This window comes from Hetaerina americana, unplaced genomic scaffold, assembly GCF_022747635.1.
Source record: "Hetaerina americana unplaced genomic scaffold, ioHetAmer1.1.p SCAF_4, whole genome shotgun sequence".
In the NCBI taxonomy this organism is placed as follows: domain Eukaryota; kingdom Metazoa; phylum Arthropoda; class Insecta; order Odonata; family Calopterygidae; genus Hetaerina; species Hetaerina americana.
This window is the reverse complement of record NW_027286985.1, coordinates 97,941,438-97,961,792: the sequence shown is the minus strand read 5'-3', so window position 1 is coordinate 97,961,792 and position 20,355 is coordinate 97,941,438. Positions and strand designations below refer to the sequence as shown.

Genomic DNA, 20,355 nt, shown 5'->3' with positions numbered 1-20,355 from the left:
TATAGTAGATTTTGGATAGACATTGAATATTCTGTATAGAACCATACATGTACTTGCCTCTCTACACAAAGCACAACCTGGAATCTGAAGTTATAATGAACAACTTCAGTTCTGCTTACTTCCATCCCTCTTTATTCTATCCAACATGATTACCATTATCCTGCATCTTCCTCACATGCCACATGCTCTCCCCTCAATCACAGTCTTTGACATCCCATTGTTGGTCAAAATGCTCTGCATCCATCGTTCCTGTCTAGTTATTACCTCTCCCAACAATCCCCTCTCTTTGCCCACCATGCCCAGCACCTCCTCATTTGTTATCTTTACTGCCCACTTAACCCTTCTTTCTCCTCCACATCCACATTTTAAAGGACTCCAATCTATGCTTCTTTCTTCCCTCAGTGAACATATTTCCATGCCGTACAAAACGGGTCTCCATGCCAAAGTTTTCACTATCTTTTCTTGACATCCTTACTCCACTTAGCTTTTTAAATTCCCTTCTGCTAGTGAAAGCTTCTTCTCATGATATAATTCTTTACCATATGTCCCTACCACTTCAATCGTCATGATCGGAAACACTTCTGAGGGTAGGTAAACTGTTCCACCTGCTCAAGTTTGTGAGCACCTATATTGTATATTTACCTTACCTTTCTCTTTCTTGAAAACAGATTAGTGTTTGTTTTGTTTACATTTATTCTCCTACCATACCTATTGCACTGATTTTCCAATACACTCTTCTGGATCATACTCTTTGACCTACTCTGGCATGGGTGACCTTGCCAGGAGCAAATATCATTGCTCCCGCTAGCACAGCTCTGTGGGTCATCAGAACAGACAAACCCATCCACCAAGTCAAGGTTTTAGTTCCATAGTGTGGGCTTAGTAATATATTAATATAAATGTGACGTATTGAAATTGGTTAAACTTATGTCTTAGGATTTAGTGAAAATATTTTCATTGGTGCTGATTTCTACTACAATTAAAGATTTGCATTGCAGCATTGGCAGGAGAAACCAAAAAAGCAATGTAATGGCTAGGCTTAAAAACAGTATGCTTCTTGCTATTCCCAAAATGTTTTGATATTTCCAAAACATATTTAACAGTTTAAACTACATCATTTTATTTGATTGAAATACTTTTCTTAGCAAAAACCGCCAAATAAAATCACTTCATACCATTTCATGAAATAGACAAAAAATTAATTTTTGAGATTTAGTAAAAAATAATTGAAAGTAAACTGTTTATGCCTGAATGTGAATCAATTTTAGTATAACTAGTTCCACTCTATGAACTATTTGTTGAAAATATATCAAAGAAGGGAGGCATTGGGTAAAAATTGCTTGTTTCGGTAGAAAAAGCATGGACATTTGAATTGTTAAACATTGCAGTTAAAATTGTCATCACTTCTGTATAAAAGTGACCAAAAAAATGATGATTGATTGAAATGTAGGAGTCAGTGCTAATCCCAATGATTTTCTTTAGAAGAAGGGCGTCCAGGAGAGGAAGAGGAAGGTGCGAGATGACAAGAGAAAGAGAATGCGCAGGAAGAAGAAGAAAGGTGCCGCTGCTGCCGAAGATGATGATGTGGTGGAGTGTCCTAGTGGGGGTGACGAGGAAGACGAGGAGGAAGCACTGTTCAAATCCAGGACGGGGGATGGAGCCAAGTGGCAGGTGAGCCCTTTGAGAAACAGTGCACACTTTCATTGTGCTGCCATTCATGCCATTTGGTTTTAGTATGAGCCAAGTCCGGAATAAGTCTCATTTTAGTTTGTGATTTCACCTAAATCTTTTTGGAATTTCTTGCATTCTTTTAAACAATAGACCCTTGATAATCTGGAGCTGTTTTATCTAGACACCCGCTTAACCCTTGCACTGCCGTGAACGCACCTAGCTGGTTAACATGTTAGGCTGCTGTGAATGGACTTTTCATCCTCAGTTGTACGCTATCATACTTTGAAATTTTATAAAAATTATGTTCATCGAATAGATGAATAAAATTTTTCCATTAAATTAGTGATGAATCTAGATTATTGAATTATTTCCATGTGTTTAATGTTTAGATTGTTTTTTTAGAAGTAATAAAGGTTACGGAGACACGATAACCTTGATTTTTGCCACGTGTAAGAAGTAGGATTCTGGAGAGTGAACTGCAGTAAAAGGGTCAATCCGGATGGAGTCAGCCGTGTACTGTGGGTGGATTCTTGTAGGGGTCACAAAACGGCTGCTCTGTAGTACTGTTTTCAAAATTAATTTCCTCGCAAATTTCTCTGGAAAAGAATAAAGGCCACAATTAATTCCTGTATTATTATTTCACTTGTTCATCAAAATGCTATGCATTACATCATCACAATACATTTGTTTATGATAGATGATCATTTCCCTCCATGTTCTTTTGCAACCTCTGGAGCACACACCCAATTGTTTTGAGTTCTTCTGGCTATAAGGCAGTGCCCAAAAAGGGCATAAAAAAGTGTGGTGCTAAATTGAAAACATAAATTTTTAACATTGGAGACAAGGTCAAGCATCTTGAGGAGTGGGAAACTGGGAACCCTGTCATTAGTTTGGTTTATGGTTGTGGTGTAACTAAAAAGACTCTAATCTGAAAAAGAAGATGGATAAGATGCTCTCAAGTATGATGCTAACATCTTACTTGAGAGCATCATCTTGAAGTCTGCTACATGATGCTATCATCTTGAAGTCTTGGAAAGCACTGTGTTTACCGGAAGATGTAAAGCTCTAGGAAATATTCTTTCTTGGTATGTGCAGCAACGATGAAAAATGTGGGACTGGAATCCCAGATGCAGCATAAAACTTGCCAAACAAAAATGTAGGGAACTTCACTGCAAGACATGGTTGGTTTTTGCAGTTATTAAATATTTTTTTTGCAATAAAAGTGTGTCTGGGGAAGTCTTGAGTGCTGATGATGATGCAGTCGAACCATTCAGGGTAGCACAAGGGTTCCAGTGGTGTTAAGGTAATGGGCATCAACATGATTATGCAATACACTTGGAGTGACAAACTTTCTGTTTTTAACTGTCAGTTTCAGCACATTTGATTTAATAGAAAATATTATATCTAATTATGAAATGTTTAATCCTGGTCGAGGCAAATGATTTTTACACTTTGAAATTGTTTCACAGTAATGTACATTACTGGATGACTCCATAAAAAGTTACCATCTGCATAAAATCTTGTGCAGTGTCTTAGATTGTTTTTTCCAGTTATTTGATGGTCAGAAGGCATCAATGCTTAGTCCTGCTGCATCATATGGTGGCTTTTCTTTGAACAAAACTCCACTGATGTGTATGCCTGCAGCTCTGTCAGATAGTATCAATAGTTCAATTTTTCTTCTATTTTATCATCTTGAGTACTTAACGTATTATACCCTCTAACCTTACAGCCATATGTCTGTGTATTTTTTTCCATAATTTTCTGGAATTTTACTATTTTTTCTATGTTAAAACAAGTGTCGCAAGTTTCTTAGCCAAGGACTAATAGAGCTGATTTAAGGCTCAATTCTTTGCAAAAAAAAATTTTATCTTCTAATAAAAGTGATTTTCTCGCATGTTTTTTTACATTTTAAAATGTTCCTGTCAATCCCTCATGGTGCAAATGACCTCAGCTGTCGGTCGCCTCCCCTAAATACTACTACTACTTTTATGGGAAGTAATAACTTGGCATATGCCCACTCATGTAATTAACTTGAAGATTGGTGTTGGTAAGTGAGACAAATGTGAACTCAACAGTAAGCCTAGCGACATGAAATTAATTTCTTGAGGATATGGGGTGGGGGTGTTTCCTCGTCCTATGCTGTGTATGTTTTGCTGGAAAGTGCACTCAGCAATAAGCCTAGCGACATGGAATTAATTTGTTGAGGATATGGGGCGGAGGTGTTTCCTCGCCCTATGCTGTGTATGTTTTGCTGGAAAGCCCAATATCAAGTAAATTGCACCCCTTGGACTTAAATGGGGTGGTTGAATAGCATCACCTGAGGTTTTACCCCCTCTGGTCATTAGCCTCACTATGAAGTCAGTAGTCTGTCATGCCCCCAACATTGCTGAATCAACTGTTTACATTTTAGGTGGTGTGCTACTCAGAGGGTGATTGGGAGGCTCTCACCGAGCGCTTGCATGGGTCGTCATCAGCAGAGGAGAGGGCTCTCCATCGTACTTTGGCTGAGGATTTCCTGCCTGAAATTCCACGCCTGTTTGCAGAAAAAGAAAGACTTCAAAGGTATGCCCAATGGAACCTGTGAATTACTTCATAGGCAATGACATACTGATAAATGCTATGCTATTTAAATAGATGTAGTCATGGTCACATAAAAGCCAAGTTTTTCAAGAGCTTCATTCATATCTTTGAAGAATGTTCTCCTCCTCATGCAAACAAATCCTCTTCAAATATTGATTCCATATCCTGCTAGTTGCTTGCATTATCTTGCATGTATCTTAGGTGATACTAAAGAATCCTACTCTGGAGGAAAAGTGCAAAAAAGAAGATTAACCAATATTAGAAATATGTAATCAAAATATACTATATGATAAACAAATTTTAAACCTAAAACATGAATGACGGGTGAGAAGAAAAGAAATGTCCAGTAAACGATGAATTATTGTCAGAATGGAAAGAGATTTGGTGGAGTTGTTTGTGGCACGCTTCACTGTAAGAAATTTGAAAAATAATTTTGGTTTCAAGTCAATATCAGTCCATCCTTTCATCCCTGCTCCCATGCATGGTTTTCAATGTCAGCTCTTTGGTCACATCACAATCGAAAATGAGGGTAAGTTTATCTGCATATACTGTGGAAAGGACAAGCATCAGATTGAAAAGGGTGCAACTAAATCATCTTGCATTAATTGATAGGGGGCACATCCAGCGTACTCTCACAATTGCCCAAAGATGGAAGAGGGAAGGAAGATTGTTAAGATGAAGATACTCGAAAAGATCTCTCACCTAGAAGTGAGAAAGAAGTACTGGGAACTAAAAACACTTACATTTAGTAGGCCTTTCAGCTGAGTCTTCTCCCATCCCAGCTTTTATCATTTTGAATGCAGACTGAAAATTTGAATTGCACAAAAAAATATGCAGGCACAGATAGGGGAAAAGGAAAAAAACAGACCAGATTACTTATTCAAAGGAAAAAAAAGTAGCGTGATTTACCAAGAACCAATAAAAAATCTCTAAGCCTGTAGTTTCAGCTAATAAGCCCTAAAATACTCCATTTCCTGGTCTCTCTAGAGAGGGAAAACCAGGAGTTAATGAAAGAACATAGATACATTTCTGAGACCAAAATCTCCTTTGTAAGGGAGAGGGGAAGAAATTCTGCAGCAAAGAGAAATAAACGTCGCACACAATGATGTAGTCTGCTTAAGTTTTATTTTTAATTTTTGAAACATTTTTCATGATCATTTTTAATGCAGTGGAACTCCAATTACTTTTCTTGGCTTAAAGAAGAGCTGGTCATTTTAATCTGCTATCTCAATCCCTTCTGTATCTATCTACAAGTGACTCCTTCCTCCTATATGATCTGATTGATATTTGGGTTTATATAATTTTGAGTGTTTTTAAATATGACAGCCAACTAATTTCTATGACTGAAGTTGTTGAATATTACTGTCCTTTAGTGCTCTGATGTGCTCACAAAATAGGGAAAATTGCAGGAAACGGCTGCAGGAGAATCAGCCGAGGAGGACGTCGGGGAGGATAGAAAAACTGAAGAAGCAGCAACAGAAAGAAGCAGCCCTTGTGGAGGATGAAGACCGGCTGGCCATGGGCAAAGGGATCGCGGGCCAGGGGATGGTGATGATGGCCAAAGTCCTCGAGGAGAGCTTCGCTCAAATGGAAAATGAGAGGCTTGAACGAATTGACTCTGAGGATGAAGGGACAAGGGAGGAAGAGAGGGAAAGGTTTGTTCACCCTGTCCGTTTTTGCTATTTGTGTTGCACTTTCTAATCATGAAATGCTCTGATAGCTGCTGACATATTGCAATGGACAGTGGCCATTTTTATGACTTCACAGCCAAATCCGAAAAATTTAAATGTAATTCCATGGGCCAAGTAAAATTTATGTAACTTTTGCATGAACAATGCGATGATGTGTTAGTTTTAAAGGTATTTAATAGCACTTGTAAAACTATTTGAGGCTTTTATGGAATCCTTGTGTAGATTTTGCAAATAGAATCCATGATTTTAGTTTTTTGTCTTTGAGCCGGAAATTTACTTACTTGGTGAGGGAGATGCATCCTAGATATGGCAAAGCCTCGGAGAAGTCAGAATGACCCTTAGGAATCAGAAATATTAACATTAAGATTTGGGCTATCATGAAAACTCAAAATTGATTAGCATACTAATTTTTATTTGCCATAAAATTGCATTAGAAAATAAATGTAACATGATGATGTATCTGTCAAAAATAAGAATGAAATAAATAATGAGACCATTGTGTCCATATGAATACAATCAAAATCTTACATTCCGAATCACATGCAAGTCTAGCATTAGAATCAGTCCTTTCTGATGTTAAATTATTATTCCTGTTGTTTTCTGTTGTTTAACTATTATTCTGATGTTAAATAATTATTCATGCAAGGATATTCACACACATCTATTAAAGCAAACATACATTCAATCTCAAAAACTCAGTATGACATTCAGAATACGAGTAAGAATTTATGCAGAATTTCTGGTGGTGGTCAAAAGGACATCTATGCCATTTTAAGATAGCTCAAAAGGTAGCTGTTTGTGGCTGTTATGGGCTTGTATGTTCATCAGTGTTTTGAATGATTATGACTTAATCTGCTGGTGTCGTAATCGAAACAGTGTATAGCATTATCCTTTTTTTCCAGTTGGAGCAGTTTTTTGAAATCATAAAATAACACCAAAGTTGTTGACCAACCTTAATTCCATTTTAGTTAATTTGCATAGAAATCATCATTGATAAATTGAAGTATTTTCTCGGTTTTTGGCTGGAATTAATAGCTTGTTGTGGCCCTTCCACAGACTATTCCAGTGTTACTTAGCAAGGGAGGAGAGAGTGACAAGGGCCTTCTTGAAGAGCCTCTCGGAGATACCCAGCGAGAGGATAGTACTAGGGGCGGCAGCTCCCATTGAGGATGAGCACAGCAGTGGAAGCAGTCTTGAAGAGGTGGGCAGTGGCAGGAGGCGCAAGAGCCCTCGAGTGAAGCGCAGGGACAGCAAGCAGGGACGGAGCAGCAGTAGAGCTTTGTCAGGGAGTGCAGGGGGCAAGGGTGAGGCAGCAGCATCCAGGGGTGACAATGGCCTCCCTGTTGGCAGGCAGACAAACAACTCTCTCTCATCAGCCACCGGTCCCATCATCATTCAGACCTCTAGAAGAAAATTGAAAACTTCCCAAGTGTATGTAATACATTTGTACTTCTTTTTGTGTGATACAGTATGCAAATTTGAATTTGGGACACAATTTTTGTGGAAATTGACATCTTCCGACAGTAATGCGAAAACCTATTATTTCCTTTTGTAACTTTTCTAAAATATTAATTCTAGAAATTGTATTGACCCTAGTTAGCTATTTTATAAATGTCCAAAAGATTTAATATATTGCTATTATTTTTTAATTGAAAATGAAAATAGAATTGAGAACTAAACATATGTATGAAGTGAATTGGGAATTTCCAATTGGATAAAAGTTCCCACTTTCAACCAAGTATGCTTTAAATAATTGGGTGAGGTACATTTCAATAAATGCTGGGTCAATTACAATCTATGATTCTTCGATTCCTTGATTCTAAACCTGGAATCAGGATCAAGTTGAAAATCCATTCTAATTCTTGCTTTCCAAGGTGCATCACTGGGTGCATTCTGTTCCGATTCTCTCATAATTGTTCTTCAAATCTCTCTCTTCGCACAACCCTGAAGTGGGAAAACGAAGTCTATCAAATGCACCACATCAAGGAATTAGAAATCAAATTACAATTTGAAGCACAACCTTGCATTCTTATTCTTGCTTCAAGTGGTCAAAAGTACCAGTGTATCAAATTGCCAATCAGTTTTTACATCTTCAATTTGAAGTGTTTGGTCCAAATATCTCAACCACTTTAACCCTTGGGCTGAGATTCTTGGTCTCATTTATTTGATGGTGCATGCTTGTTGCAGGGTTGCATCAGGAAAGCTTCAATGCATGTTGACATGAGAATTGAAATGGCAGCAAAGCACAATGACAAGCGTGAAGCAAGATCACACCAGTATTCATTCAAAGCATTTGAGCTTGCAATGGTCACTCACTTTTTGTGCCAGGCAGTGATAAATCCAAAATTATATGAATTTTAGGTATGGAGCAAAATGCCAAAGTTCAAACTGCAGGTGGCCAATGTGCTTAATTCCTGAAATGCTAGGATCCTACACCTCTGCAAGACCAGGGCTTCTGGTGCAAAATGCAGATGAAATAATCCCAATGTGCATGCGTGTAGTTTAGTGATTTGGTAGCCCACGCTATGGCCTGCGCCACAGTTTACCAGCAGAGCTGCAGTTAAACATCCTGTCAAGGGTGTCTGCTGCTTGTTGCCTCTATTTCCAACCATTTTTAAGCGTTTGGTGCCCAGAAACAGGAAAAATTAATACATCAGCCTCACCGAGACTAGAATAACCTACCCTTTACACATTATGGAAAATTTCACATGCCCATAAGTCAGCATGAAAAATAATATTGTTGTTTCAGTTATTTTCTATTTCTTGAAACTGGAATTGAAATAATCATGGAAATACTATGTTTTAATTATAATTTTGAGGTCAAAGTTACTATGATTCTTGTCATTATTAAAAGATATGTTAGTTCTGGAAGAGGCATACATTTAACAATGTGGGTCATCTCACACCAGTGTGGGATAAAATAGTGAAATGTAGGAGGGAAATTTGCATGGGGTGAAATATCATGGCTGGATGCAGGTGCATGCATACCACTACGAATCCTGCCCAGTAAATGGGGAAACTCCTGCGAAAAAATTTCAGTTATTGTGTGCCACATTTTCCCACATTGTACAGCTCTTTAACGAAACTGAAATGAAGATGCATGTATAAGATTACATTTTGATAAGGTCGATTGAGTGGGTACCAGAAGCTGCTAAGCAGCATTCTATGCTATATTATTTCAGGCAGCAGGAATACAAAATTTAACAAATAAAAACCAGGTATGAGGGAGTATTGGATCATGACTTAACTCAAGCAGTTTTAGTTGCGCTTTATGATTATAGTTTGGGCAATGGCAGCACAGGTCAAACTGTCCATTGATCTTCAATGCTTCAAAAATATACGTTGGTGAAAGAATTCAATGGCAGTTGTTTGTAATCTGATTCTGGCTTCCAAATTGGGTTATTATAGGGGATAAGTTGTATTGGCCTGAATAATACATGGTTTGTATTAAAAGTATGTGGAAAAGTTTTGGAAAAAAAGATTTATTTCAGATATTGCTACAATGCCTCAATATTCTTCAAAGTACATCCATTGAGCATCAACATGCTTTTGCCAGCAGCTTTTCCATTATTCAATGGATCCCTGTTTGGTGGCTTTGGGAAGGTCCTTAAGGGTAAGATGAAAGCTTCTTGGATGGCACTTAGGGTCCCATGGTGGTGTCCTTTGGGGTAGGATTTCACTTTTGGGAATAGGAAATAGTCTGCTAGTGCCAAGTCAGAATTGTTAGGGGGTTTGGGAATGGTCATGAAGAATTGCAGGCCTTTGGAAGAAGACACTTGACTCTTTTTGGTAGTCCATCAAGACCTTTTTCACGAGATTGGCCCTGATCTTTTGCATTTCCTAATTTTCAGTGATAACGGTGTGCACTGTCATCTTATCAATGTCAATGTGATCTACGATCATGCCCACACTTAACAGATGGTCTTAATACAGCACTTCACGGGCAGGCCAAGAAAAATGGTTACTGATACTTTTTATGCCAACCTGGTATTTAAGGTTAGGCTTGCATCATTCATGGACAGAATGACAAATAGTGTTTTAGTTTGATTTTTGATGAGGTGTCCTCAGTGCCACTATTCCTCTCTTATGCTATGGGAGACTTAAAAAAAAACCTATTCAATGGCTGAATTTATTGGATGGATTGAATTTTTTTTCTCTCATAAATTGTCTCATAAATTATTTGCAACTAAGTCATGATCAAAAGCACGAGAGCACTAAGATGAGCAGAAAAGGCATCACCTTCAGCCAACACAATAATGCCACAGAGCTGCACAGGAAGTTGCAGGTGTACAACCTGGAGAGACAAAGGCATGTGATTATTACAGAGTAGCGGTGAAAGTAACTGAGGAGGCCCCTCAATAAACATGATGGCCAAGGATCAATACATTTTCTGATTCAGGGATGCTTATTTTCTAAGGAGAATGAAATGATTTACCTTGGGTTTTTTAAAACAATATTTTAATCCTTCCTTATGGCATGCACTCTCTGCACTGTACGAGTATTCTCATTCTAAAAATTATAAGTACAACTCAAGGGTATGCCTGGGAGTTCAACTAATGTCAAGTAAAATATTCCCTAGTCAAGTATTCCCATATGGTCCCCAATTCCTCGGCAGGATATTTTTTCCACCCATAATGTGCGACAATGTTCTGTGTTTCACTTTGACTAAATTACCTCTCCCAGTGGAATAAGATTCCTTAGGAGATCTCCATGTCCAAAATTGCTGTTCTGCTCTAGCTATGACAGAACTACCAGTGATAAGATTAAAAACATGAGTCAGGACAAAAAGAAAGACATGGGTTTTGACATAATGTCCTCACTCTGTTTTGCATTTATGCAAGTATTCACCACCAGTATTCCATTAATTTATGGTTTGAACTTCAATGGATCCCCTTGAGGAATGCCCACTCACATAACAACTAGCTCATATCTAGGGTGTGACGGTGAAAGAATATGCACCCACTTGATTAAAATGTGACATGGGCTACAAAACTGATTAAACCAAATACGTCTCGAGTCTGGTTGTAAAGCTGTGGATGGATCAAGTAATATCTTGTAAGAAGGGAGTGATTAAAATGACACCCAAGTCAGGCAATGGGAGTATCCAAGCAAGGTTAACTGTCCCTGGATTTCAGTCTTATTTGCTAGCCTTTATCCATCATTTATTCCCCAAAGCCTCACTCTTTGAAGTGCCTGGCTACTCTAAGGGCTGTTAGGGAGAAGCTGAAGGTGCCCAAAGGTACAACCTTGATTCCAAGCCAGGCAGTAGGTCAATGCTCTTCATCCGTTAGAGTGCCCCACTACCCTATAGAATAATAATAAAATGATGGGTGATAATGAAGTATTAATTTTACTATAGGAGGTTTCGTCAGTCTAATGAAGACCTGCAGACTGGGCTGCATAAAATATTAGAGCGGGTGAAGTCACACGAGGACGCCTGGCCTTTTGCTGACCCTGTGGATGAAGAGTGGGCTCCAAGGTATTATGCCGTGGTCCGGAAGCCTATGCACCTTCGAAGAATGGAGGAAAAGTTAGAGGCTGGGGATTATCTAACTTTTTCACATTTCAAAGCTGACTTCATGTTGATTGTTGAAAACTGCCGGAAGTACAATGGCTCTGATAATGGTAAGTTTAGGCAGAATGATGTGTTCACTTTGATGATAGTAATATATTTATTTTTAATTAAATGGCATAGATATAGACTATGCTTTCAAGGCAAGGACAAACACACATGTGTATACATGAAGTAACATTTTTTAAATCAATGTACAATATACCATATTTGGCAGCATTTAAGACACCTTTTGTAAGCTATGCAATTCAATTTAAACTAAGAATGTTGGACCACTAAGGAGCATGGAAACAGAGCAGCAACAAGATATTTTGGTCTACCATCTAATGGAAAAAATTATACTTTATTATTCATAATGGTTAGCTACATGCCAACATAGAAGCTGCCACATTTAAGACTGTAATAGACAAAACATTACGTAGTATATTAATATTAAAATCAATCAATTTATTTTGTCCAAAGATTTGTTGTGTAAATATAGGACACGAAAAACAGCATTATAAACAATATAAAAATATCATGGATGCTCTTCAATAAAATAAATCAATTTTCAAGATATTCTTCAGTTAAATAATTTTATTTTGATTTATTAACTACTTTTTAGATTCTTTCGAAAATTTTAAATAATTCAAGCATTTTATTGTTATGGGAAGGGTATCATATATTTTGCTCAAGCAATACTGTGGGCTCACTTGGTATGGGCTTAATCTTCGGGTATTTACATGAATATTGTTCTCTCTCACTGTGGCATATGTTTGAATGGTAAAGTTTTATTGATGCAAATGAATATTTTGTGTAACAAAGATGGCCTGTTATATATATAACTGAAGACCGTTAAGAAACCAAAATACAACCTTTGATACCAAACCCCATGATGGTCTGAAATTAACAGTGCTGCAAGAAGTAAGGGGTAGGTAAAGAGGAATTCAGGGGTAAGTATTTCAACAAAAATGATAATTAATGATAAGGCCAGGTAATTAGCAGGAAAATGAGAGATTCGAAACTTATCAGGATCTGAAGATTCGTGTCACAACTCCTGGAAAAGGCATGTCTTATAAATGCACCCTTAAACAATTATTCTCCCGAAAATGCCAGTAAATTATGCCATGTAATTAAATCAATGATTGTGGCATCTATTTGAAACTAAAATGAAACAATAACTTAAGTTGGTGTGGTGTCGTACTTCGTACTGACTTTTAAAACCTATTTCTTGCAGGTGCTATATTAAATTGAAGGTGTGTCTTATGTGACATCAATTACAGTAATATGTGTGTACTGTGAAACCTAATCGCATGAGCAAGGTTCTGGAACGAATCATGTTTGAGCATGGTTCATTACAGAATCTTACTCATTATGGAAAACACACAGGGAACAATTTTTCCCATATAGATCAAAGTAAAATATGATAATTCATTCATTGCTGCAAAACTTAAGTTATGTGTAGGATTGTAGTTCATCTTCATGTTTTCTTCTATGGTGGAATGGACCAAGCTGAAATGCAAATTTGGTTGACTGAAAATAAATCACATTTAGCCTCCTATTTTGGACTGAACGTTCCATGACTATCTTTCATTGTCTTGTATCTGGGCAATGCATTCTCCTCCTTTGTTACAACGGTTTACTTCAGCATCTTCTTCCAGAAGAGATCCATCTCATCACATTTAAAAACCTTTTGTGGCAGATAACCATTTGAGCCTACCAGATTCTTGAAGTCACCGGTGGAGTTCTCTGCTGCCTTTTAGTCAGAGCTCGCTGCTTTGCCATGCCTCACAACACTGTGGATCTTCTCTTAAAATCACGATTTACCCATAGCCTCCTTTAAATACTACTTCTTTTACTGTGGAGGATCCTTATGTATTCTTAACAAATTTGTTGAAAATCCCTTTCGTCTTTCACAAATGATATTTTCGTTAATTGGTGTCACCTTGCAATTGCTTTTCAATTTTTGAATTAAGAAGCAACCTTTCAATATTGTTGTGAATACATAATTGTTGAGTAGATATTCAGGTCTCTCTCTGTGAAGAATGTATCACCATAATCTTGTCTTTGAGGATAACTCCTGAAAATGCATTGCTTTTTAATCTGCCAATTTTTATTCTCTCTTGCAGCATGCGTAAGGGAATAAAAATTACCATAGAAATGAAAAGTAAAATTGTTGAAAAGTGATAATGAGGTGTGACTATGGCTAATCTAGCACACACTCGCGATTGGTTGACATCATCAGATGGAACTCTCCTCCAGAACAAGGACTAGATTATGAAGATAGCCAATTCCCTGAACTAGCCTCATCGACTCAAGAGGAGTTAGCATCGGCCAACGAAAACTATTTTCAAAGGTAGTAGTAATATTTAGGGTAGGCGACCAACAGCTAAGGTTATTTTAGTCATTAGGGATGGAGAGGAAAGGATGAAGGGTGGAGAGAAATCCAGCGACCACATTAGACTACTCTTAACGGAAGGTGCCAAGGGGTCCGCAGCTTAACGTCCCATCCGACGGACGACGTACTCACTGAAAGTGCCCTCCACAAAGCACGTCAAGTAGGGATCGGGATACCACTGAAAAATATCTGCCGCCGCCAGAATTCGAACCCTGAGTTAAAAGCCAGCACATTAGCCACAGCACCATTGCGATCCTCAGTTTTCAAAGGTTTCCCAATAATTAGGAGAGCCCCGACAATCTCCCATTTTTGAATTGCTGCAACCAAGAGAAGATCCATCTAAATGTGCAAAATATAACCTTTACTTTGCAAGGTCCTCCACATTCTACATCCCAAATTTGGAATATATTTCTAAAATCAATGAAATCTATTGCTTGCCCCACTACTTTTAAAACAAAGGTTTGTACATTATTACAGGGCAAACTGTCTTTCAGTTTAGATGAGTTAATTGATGAAGAACTCAAAATGTGAATCTCTGGCTATCAGTATTTATAATCTCCTTGTTTCTGTTTTTATTTTTGTGTTTCAGATATTTTTTTCTGTGTAAATAATCCAATAAAGATAAGTGTTCTCATTTCACCCTCTCGAACAATAAAGCATAATGGGTGTGGTTTTGTGATGGCAATTAAATACTAATGGTTTTGAGTAAATATTTTTTAAAATGATGCATTGTGTAAGAGCCACGTGAAATGAGCAAAACATTACAAAAATGCCCAGTGGACTGTGGTGTACATACCAAACCTAGAATGTCAGGTGAGGGACGATGGGGAGTGGCGCGACCTTGAACGGACAATTTTCCTGATGTGGGCTGCAGAAAAATATTATGTCAATTGTCGTAAAACCTGATAGTTATGAATGTATAGTTTGGACATACTTGTTCAGTTGGGTATCATCCATGACTTGACCTTGGTTTCTCTAGAACTCAAGTGGATGCAAATTTGGATGGCGGAAGCTTACAGTTATGGCACTAAATGAAGCAAAAACCCCAAGTAAAATAAAAATATGGAATGGGCCATTTGAAAAATTCAGCAGTAAGCAAAGCTCTTTACAGAGAGTAAAAATGGTAATATTAGCCGCACTTCGTAAATTCCTTTTGCACTCATATAGGTACCGCTAAAAGGTTCCAGACAATGTTAGGGAAGCAGGTACTATGTCATTTAAAGGCAGTGGTCACGTGTCATGGATGTAATACATTTACTATCCAAATAATTGATATTTTCATATTTTTTAGCTGCAAACTTGCAGAAGGAAAGGCATAAAGAGGATGGAAACAAAAAGAGTTAAATTGAATGGAAGATAGTGGTTGAGAGGTATGATGTATAAATCCATGGGAAGAGCCTTAAGTGCCATTGTAGTATAATTATTTGAAAAATACTGAACTGGAAAGACAAGTAAAACTCTTGGCTGGTGGCGTTGAGATTAGGTTGTATGGGGGCATTCTTGAAAAGCCTCCCACAGTACATCTGTAGGTTTGCCAGTGATATTCTTGAGCAAAATCCCTAATGAGACTGAGTAAAGTTATTGATCTCAAAGTATGCATTTATTCGCTCATTAATTACCGATTTGAAAATGGTGGCTAAAATTTTTACCAAAGAAATAAGATGATATTTGGAAGAATATTTTGGCATCCTTTTGTATAAGCAGGTAACACATCTGAGGTAATGCCTAAAGAAGTCAAGAAACAAATGGCACTTTCATTAGTTATATTCCACTTTGTTGTTAATTTCCCTGCCATGTTCTTTTTTTATTCAAGTAGTCAAATTTGAATACCATTACAGGTTCATTAATACCAGTATAGAGTGAAGAAAATCAATGCATAGTTTTTCTCATATTTTTTTGAAAATTTTCTATGATAAGATGTAACATATTGGTGTTTATCATTGGTGCAGAATACACTGAAATGGTTGAGAACCTGCGTGAAGTGTTCCAGCGTGCAGCTGACCGCTACCTGGAATCGGACCTCTCCTCGGAGGAAGGTGGGGCTGTGGTGGAATTCCCCCCACCGGCTGGTGCCGTCCCAGGGTCCCTCCCTGGAGCAGAGGGAGGTGCCGTTGGAGGTGAGGAGGAGGAGAGTGAGGTGGTGCACTCTTCACCAAAGGAAGCAGCGGAGGAGGAGGTGGAGGAGGGTGAGGGGGGAGCAGTTGGTGACGGGGGGAGTGGCGCAAAGGCAGGGGCCGGACGGAGGAGGAAGAGGGGCAAGGGGGGCACCACGGCAGAGGGCAGCAAGAGAAGCAGATCAGGGCGCTTGTGGCCTCGTGGGGTGGCCGACGATGATGATGAAGAGGAGGAGGCAGAGCGTGGGGCGGAGGTGAGCAGTGGTGAACTGTTGGGGGCGGAGGAGCGTGTGGCGAGCAAGGAGCGAGAGATGGCGGTGGCGGAGAGGCGGGAAGAGCGTCGCGAGGAGGAGGAGAGGAGGCGTCGAGGGGGGGAGGGGGAAGGGCGGCGGCGGGGGACGGAGGGGAAGAGGGGCGGGAGGGCGGATAAGGAGAATGAGGCGAGGGGGGCAGTTGAGGCACAGGCGGCGGTGGCCGAGTCTGGAGGGGGCAAGCATGGTGGGAGCCACCGCAAGAGGAGGAAGAAAGGAGGGGGTGGGGGTGGTGGAGTGGTTGAGGAGGGGGTGGCAGTGAAGGAGGAGGGGGTGGGCGAGAAGATTGTGTGCTCATCGGTGGGCACAGAGGAGGACGGGGAGGCTGATGAAGAGGAAGAGGGTGGGGGGGCTGCAGTGGCAGCTGAGGTCAAGGCAAGGAAGAGGGACTCGGCAGCGGGCAACAAGAAGGGCAAGAGTAAGCCTAGGAAGCAGGCTCCTGGTGTGGTGCGAAATGCAGCGGCCATCAATGCTCTTGCTGAAGCCACTGAGCAAACCCTCAAGGTAATCCCCTGGGAAATGCTTCAAGTGTAATTTTGTGCTGTGGCAGGTTAACTGTTTCGATTTGGCATCTTGCTGAGTGGAGTGAGGAATTCAAGGGACTTCTTGTCTAGATTGCCAAGCAAGACAAATGTAATAATATTATCTATTCATAAATGGTTAACTACTTCTTTGAACTCACCCCTGGGAAATTTTATTTGAATGATTTTGTCTGAGAGATTAATAATTACTTGGTCCTTCAAGAGTCTTGTGCATAATGATTTTTTTTGGTATATTTTCCTATCATTTAACTTATGAGTTTGTGGTCAAGATTCACAGTTTCAGGCCTGATGTGGTGGAAGGATAGAATTTTTTAGGCATCGAAAAATTTTGTGTCACTCACCTGTGCCAAGTGTGTCATCATGGTAGGGGGGTCGAGGTAGGAGAGGGCAGAAGGCAGTGTTTTAAAATTACTCCAGAACTTGGTAAATTTTAATAAAAATCTGAATTGCATGAACAGGTTTCTTTGCTGGGCAATATCTTCAAGTGAGTTACAGAATATCATCCTTAAGTGTACAATATACGAGGGTCATCCGGAAAGTAGTACCCGTTCGTGAAATAAAAAGACAAAAGTAAATATTAACAAACATAAAAAATTTTATTTGAAAGAGGATACTTTAAACTACTTCTCAACATAATCTCCAAGCAAATTAAGGCATTTGTCATAACGTGTGACAAGTTTCTGTATTCCTGCTGCATAGTCCTTCGCCGCCAGCTCATTGAGATACGCGAGGGACCCATCTTGCACAAATTTTTGCATAATGCAGATGGTGTTTAACAATTTCATGAACAATTGTTCGAGAAACATTGGGAAAATGCTCACAGATGTCATCAATTGTGACGCGCCGATCGTTCCTCACGAATTCGTCAACTGAGCTCACCAGTTGGTCTGTAATGACAGACGGTCTCCCCGAACGCTCATCGTCGTGTGTGTTCCCCCTCCCCATGTTGAAGTTGCGACACCACCGCCGAACAGACGACTCGTCCATTACATTGTCTCCATACACCTCCTTTAATTGGCGATGAATATCACATGGGCGAACGTTTCTTGCATTGAGGAATTTAATCACTGCCCTCACTTCACAACTGGCGGCGTTCTCAATTTTTTTAAACATTGTAAACAATCACAGAAACAACACAGGCAATGCTAGCGTCACGCAACTTGGCTCAGAGAAGGCAGACAAGCCACTGAAGCTATCTGACCTCGTCCAGCGGCTACTCGCGTCGTCAGCACTTCATGCGGCACGAACGGGTACTACTTTCCGGATGACCCTCGTACTTATATATCCTGATCTTGGGATGGTGGGTTGGGTCTATGTCATGCAATGCGCGGGAAGGGAAGGTCCATTATTGTTTGTTGCAACTTGATTGTTGGGCAAAGTGTGGCAAGAGATATGATAATGGTCAGGGTAAGGTGCATTTGCAAGGAACGGTGGGGAGGAAGGCCTATTGGCAAGGAGGAAAGAGGGTTAGAGTCATCTGGACTTAGGTTAGGTGCATGGTTAAGAGAGGGGAGATGGGATGGTTTGCGGTTTGTGGGGTAGAAATTGATTACCTGGAGGTTGAAGGAAGGAGGAATATGAGCTGTATGAGGTCTGTTCAAAAAGTATCAAGACTTTTGTGTTGTTTCAAAAATTATTTATTTATTTATGAATACCTATTTTGTCCCCTTCAAAGTAATCCCCATTAGATATTATACACTTGTGCCAACGTTTTTTCCAATACTCAAAGCACTTCAAAAAATCATTTTTTGTGATTTTATTCCGCTCCTCCTTCAATGCAGCCTTTATCTCGTCAATTGTAGCGTAGCGTCGTCCTTTCGTGAGCCTCTTCAGTTTTGGGAACAAGAAAAAGACACTGGGGGCCAGATCTGTGGGATATGGTGGCTGCGGCATCATTAGTGTTTTGTTTTTGGCCAAAAATTTACGCACTAGTAACGTTGTGTGCGCAGGGGTGTTGTCATGGTGCAATAGCCAATTTTCGGTCTTCCACAAATCTGGGCATTTGTGGCGGATTGCTTGGTGCAAATTGCGCATAACTTTCAGGTAATATTCCTTATTTACTGTTTTACCGTGTGGCAAGAACTCATCATGCACCACGCCCCTGCAATCGAAGAAAACTGTAAACAAAACTTTCACATTCGACCGAACTTGGTGTGCTTTCTTTGGTCTTGGCTCGTGCTGCTTCCATTGGGATGATTGAGCTTCAGTTTCCATGTCATAGCCATAAACCCATGATTCATCAGCAGCTATGACCCTCTGGAGCAAATTTGGGTCATCGCAGACAGTCCAACACCTCATTAGTAATATTTTCATACCGTTGTTGTTTTCGTAGAAATTGAGCAATTTTGGTGCAACCCGTGGCATGCCCAAATCATTGGTAAAAATTGAATGGCACGAGCCAAGCGATATGTTCAGGTCCTCAGCAATTTTTCTAATAGCGATTCGACGATTGGCCAATACTATTTTCTTCACTTCATCAATGTTTTCGTCTCTTGTTGACATGCTCGGGCATCGGGCTTGCTCTTTGTCGTTTACATCTTTGCGGCCCTCTGAGAACATTCTGTACCACCGATAAGGTAGCTTCTCCATGTGCCACAATCAACATTCGGAATGCATCCGCACAATTAATTTGTTTTTCACACAAAATTTGATACAGATCCTTTGATCCATTTTTTAGAACAGGTAAAAATCAAAGACAAGTGAAAACATCCCGGCAAAACAGCTGTCAAAAATTTACGGAATATTCAAAATTGCCGAAATTTTCGGCATAAATGAGAGACATAAATACCATATATAAGGCCACAAAAAAAATCAAAAATCGAATATACATAACCGACGGAAATTAAAAATTTGCGATGCTTGTTCGACAGACCTTGTATGTATGGGGACTGCCCTGAAAGTAGTTAATCCACTTGCTGTGTATGAAGTTTCATCATGCTGTCATTGTTTCTTTTGTTTCTCTGAGTGTTTATCAATGTTTGCGAACATTGAAAAAGTTGTCACTTGTGAAATTAAGGCTCTGATCAGATTTCTCAATGCAATGTTTTTTGCTCGTGTGACTTCAATTGAATTTTTTTATAGTTGCAGTTTTTTTCCTCTGTTTCTATAATTGGCATAGGGTATATTTGTACCAAAAGTATTATGCTGCATTAACTGAAATTAAAACTCAGGTAAATCCTGATGTGTATTTTCAATTGAATTTCAAAACTATCTATTAGTCGTAATAACGGAGACTAAAACTCTTCTTGAATAGTGGCTTCACTCGAAAATGATGTACTGTATCAAAACTGGTCAAAAATAAATCTTTATTAAGTGGTAAATTTCAAGAGGTTTCGTCTTTGTTATTATGGAATGGTTCCATCGCATCACACTTGAATCTGTTATTGATATCAATAAGTCTCCAAATGCATATATTATATTGCCGTTTGCTCGTTGTATCATTGTTTTTTCTTTCATATTTTTAATCTATCCTCCTGTACTTGCCATTTTTATATTGA

At 39.2% G+C, this 20,355-nt stretch overlaps 1 protein-coding gene across 1 annotated transcript in view; it reads left to right on the top strand.

The window, feature by feature from the left end:
• dikar (CECR2 histone acetyl-lysine reader dikar) overlaps nucleotides 1-20,355 on the top strand; it is a 44,520-nt gene that overhangs the window by 13,937 nt on the left and 10,228 nt on the right. The window contains exons 6-12 of the mRNA XM_071590743.1: nucleotides 1,483-1,671; nucleotides 4,082-4,233; nucleotides 5,661-5,906; nucleotides 6,999-7,373; nucleotides 11,302-11,567; nucleotides 15,841-16,259; nucleotides 16,470-16,820. Coding sequence (XP_071446844.1) covers nucleotides 1,483-1,671; nucleotides 4,082-4,233; nucleotides 5,661-5,906; nucleotides 6,999-7,373; nucleotides 11,302-11,567; nucleotides 15,841-16,259; nucleotides 16,470-16,820 — 1,998 coding nt within the window. The remainder of the gene's footprint in view (nucleotides 1-1,482; nucleotides 1,672-4,081; nucleotides 4,234-5,660; nucleotides 5,907-6,998; nucleotides 7,374-11,301; nucleotides 11,568-15,840; nucleotides 16,260-16,469; nucleotides 16,821-20,355) is intronic.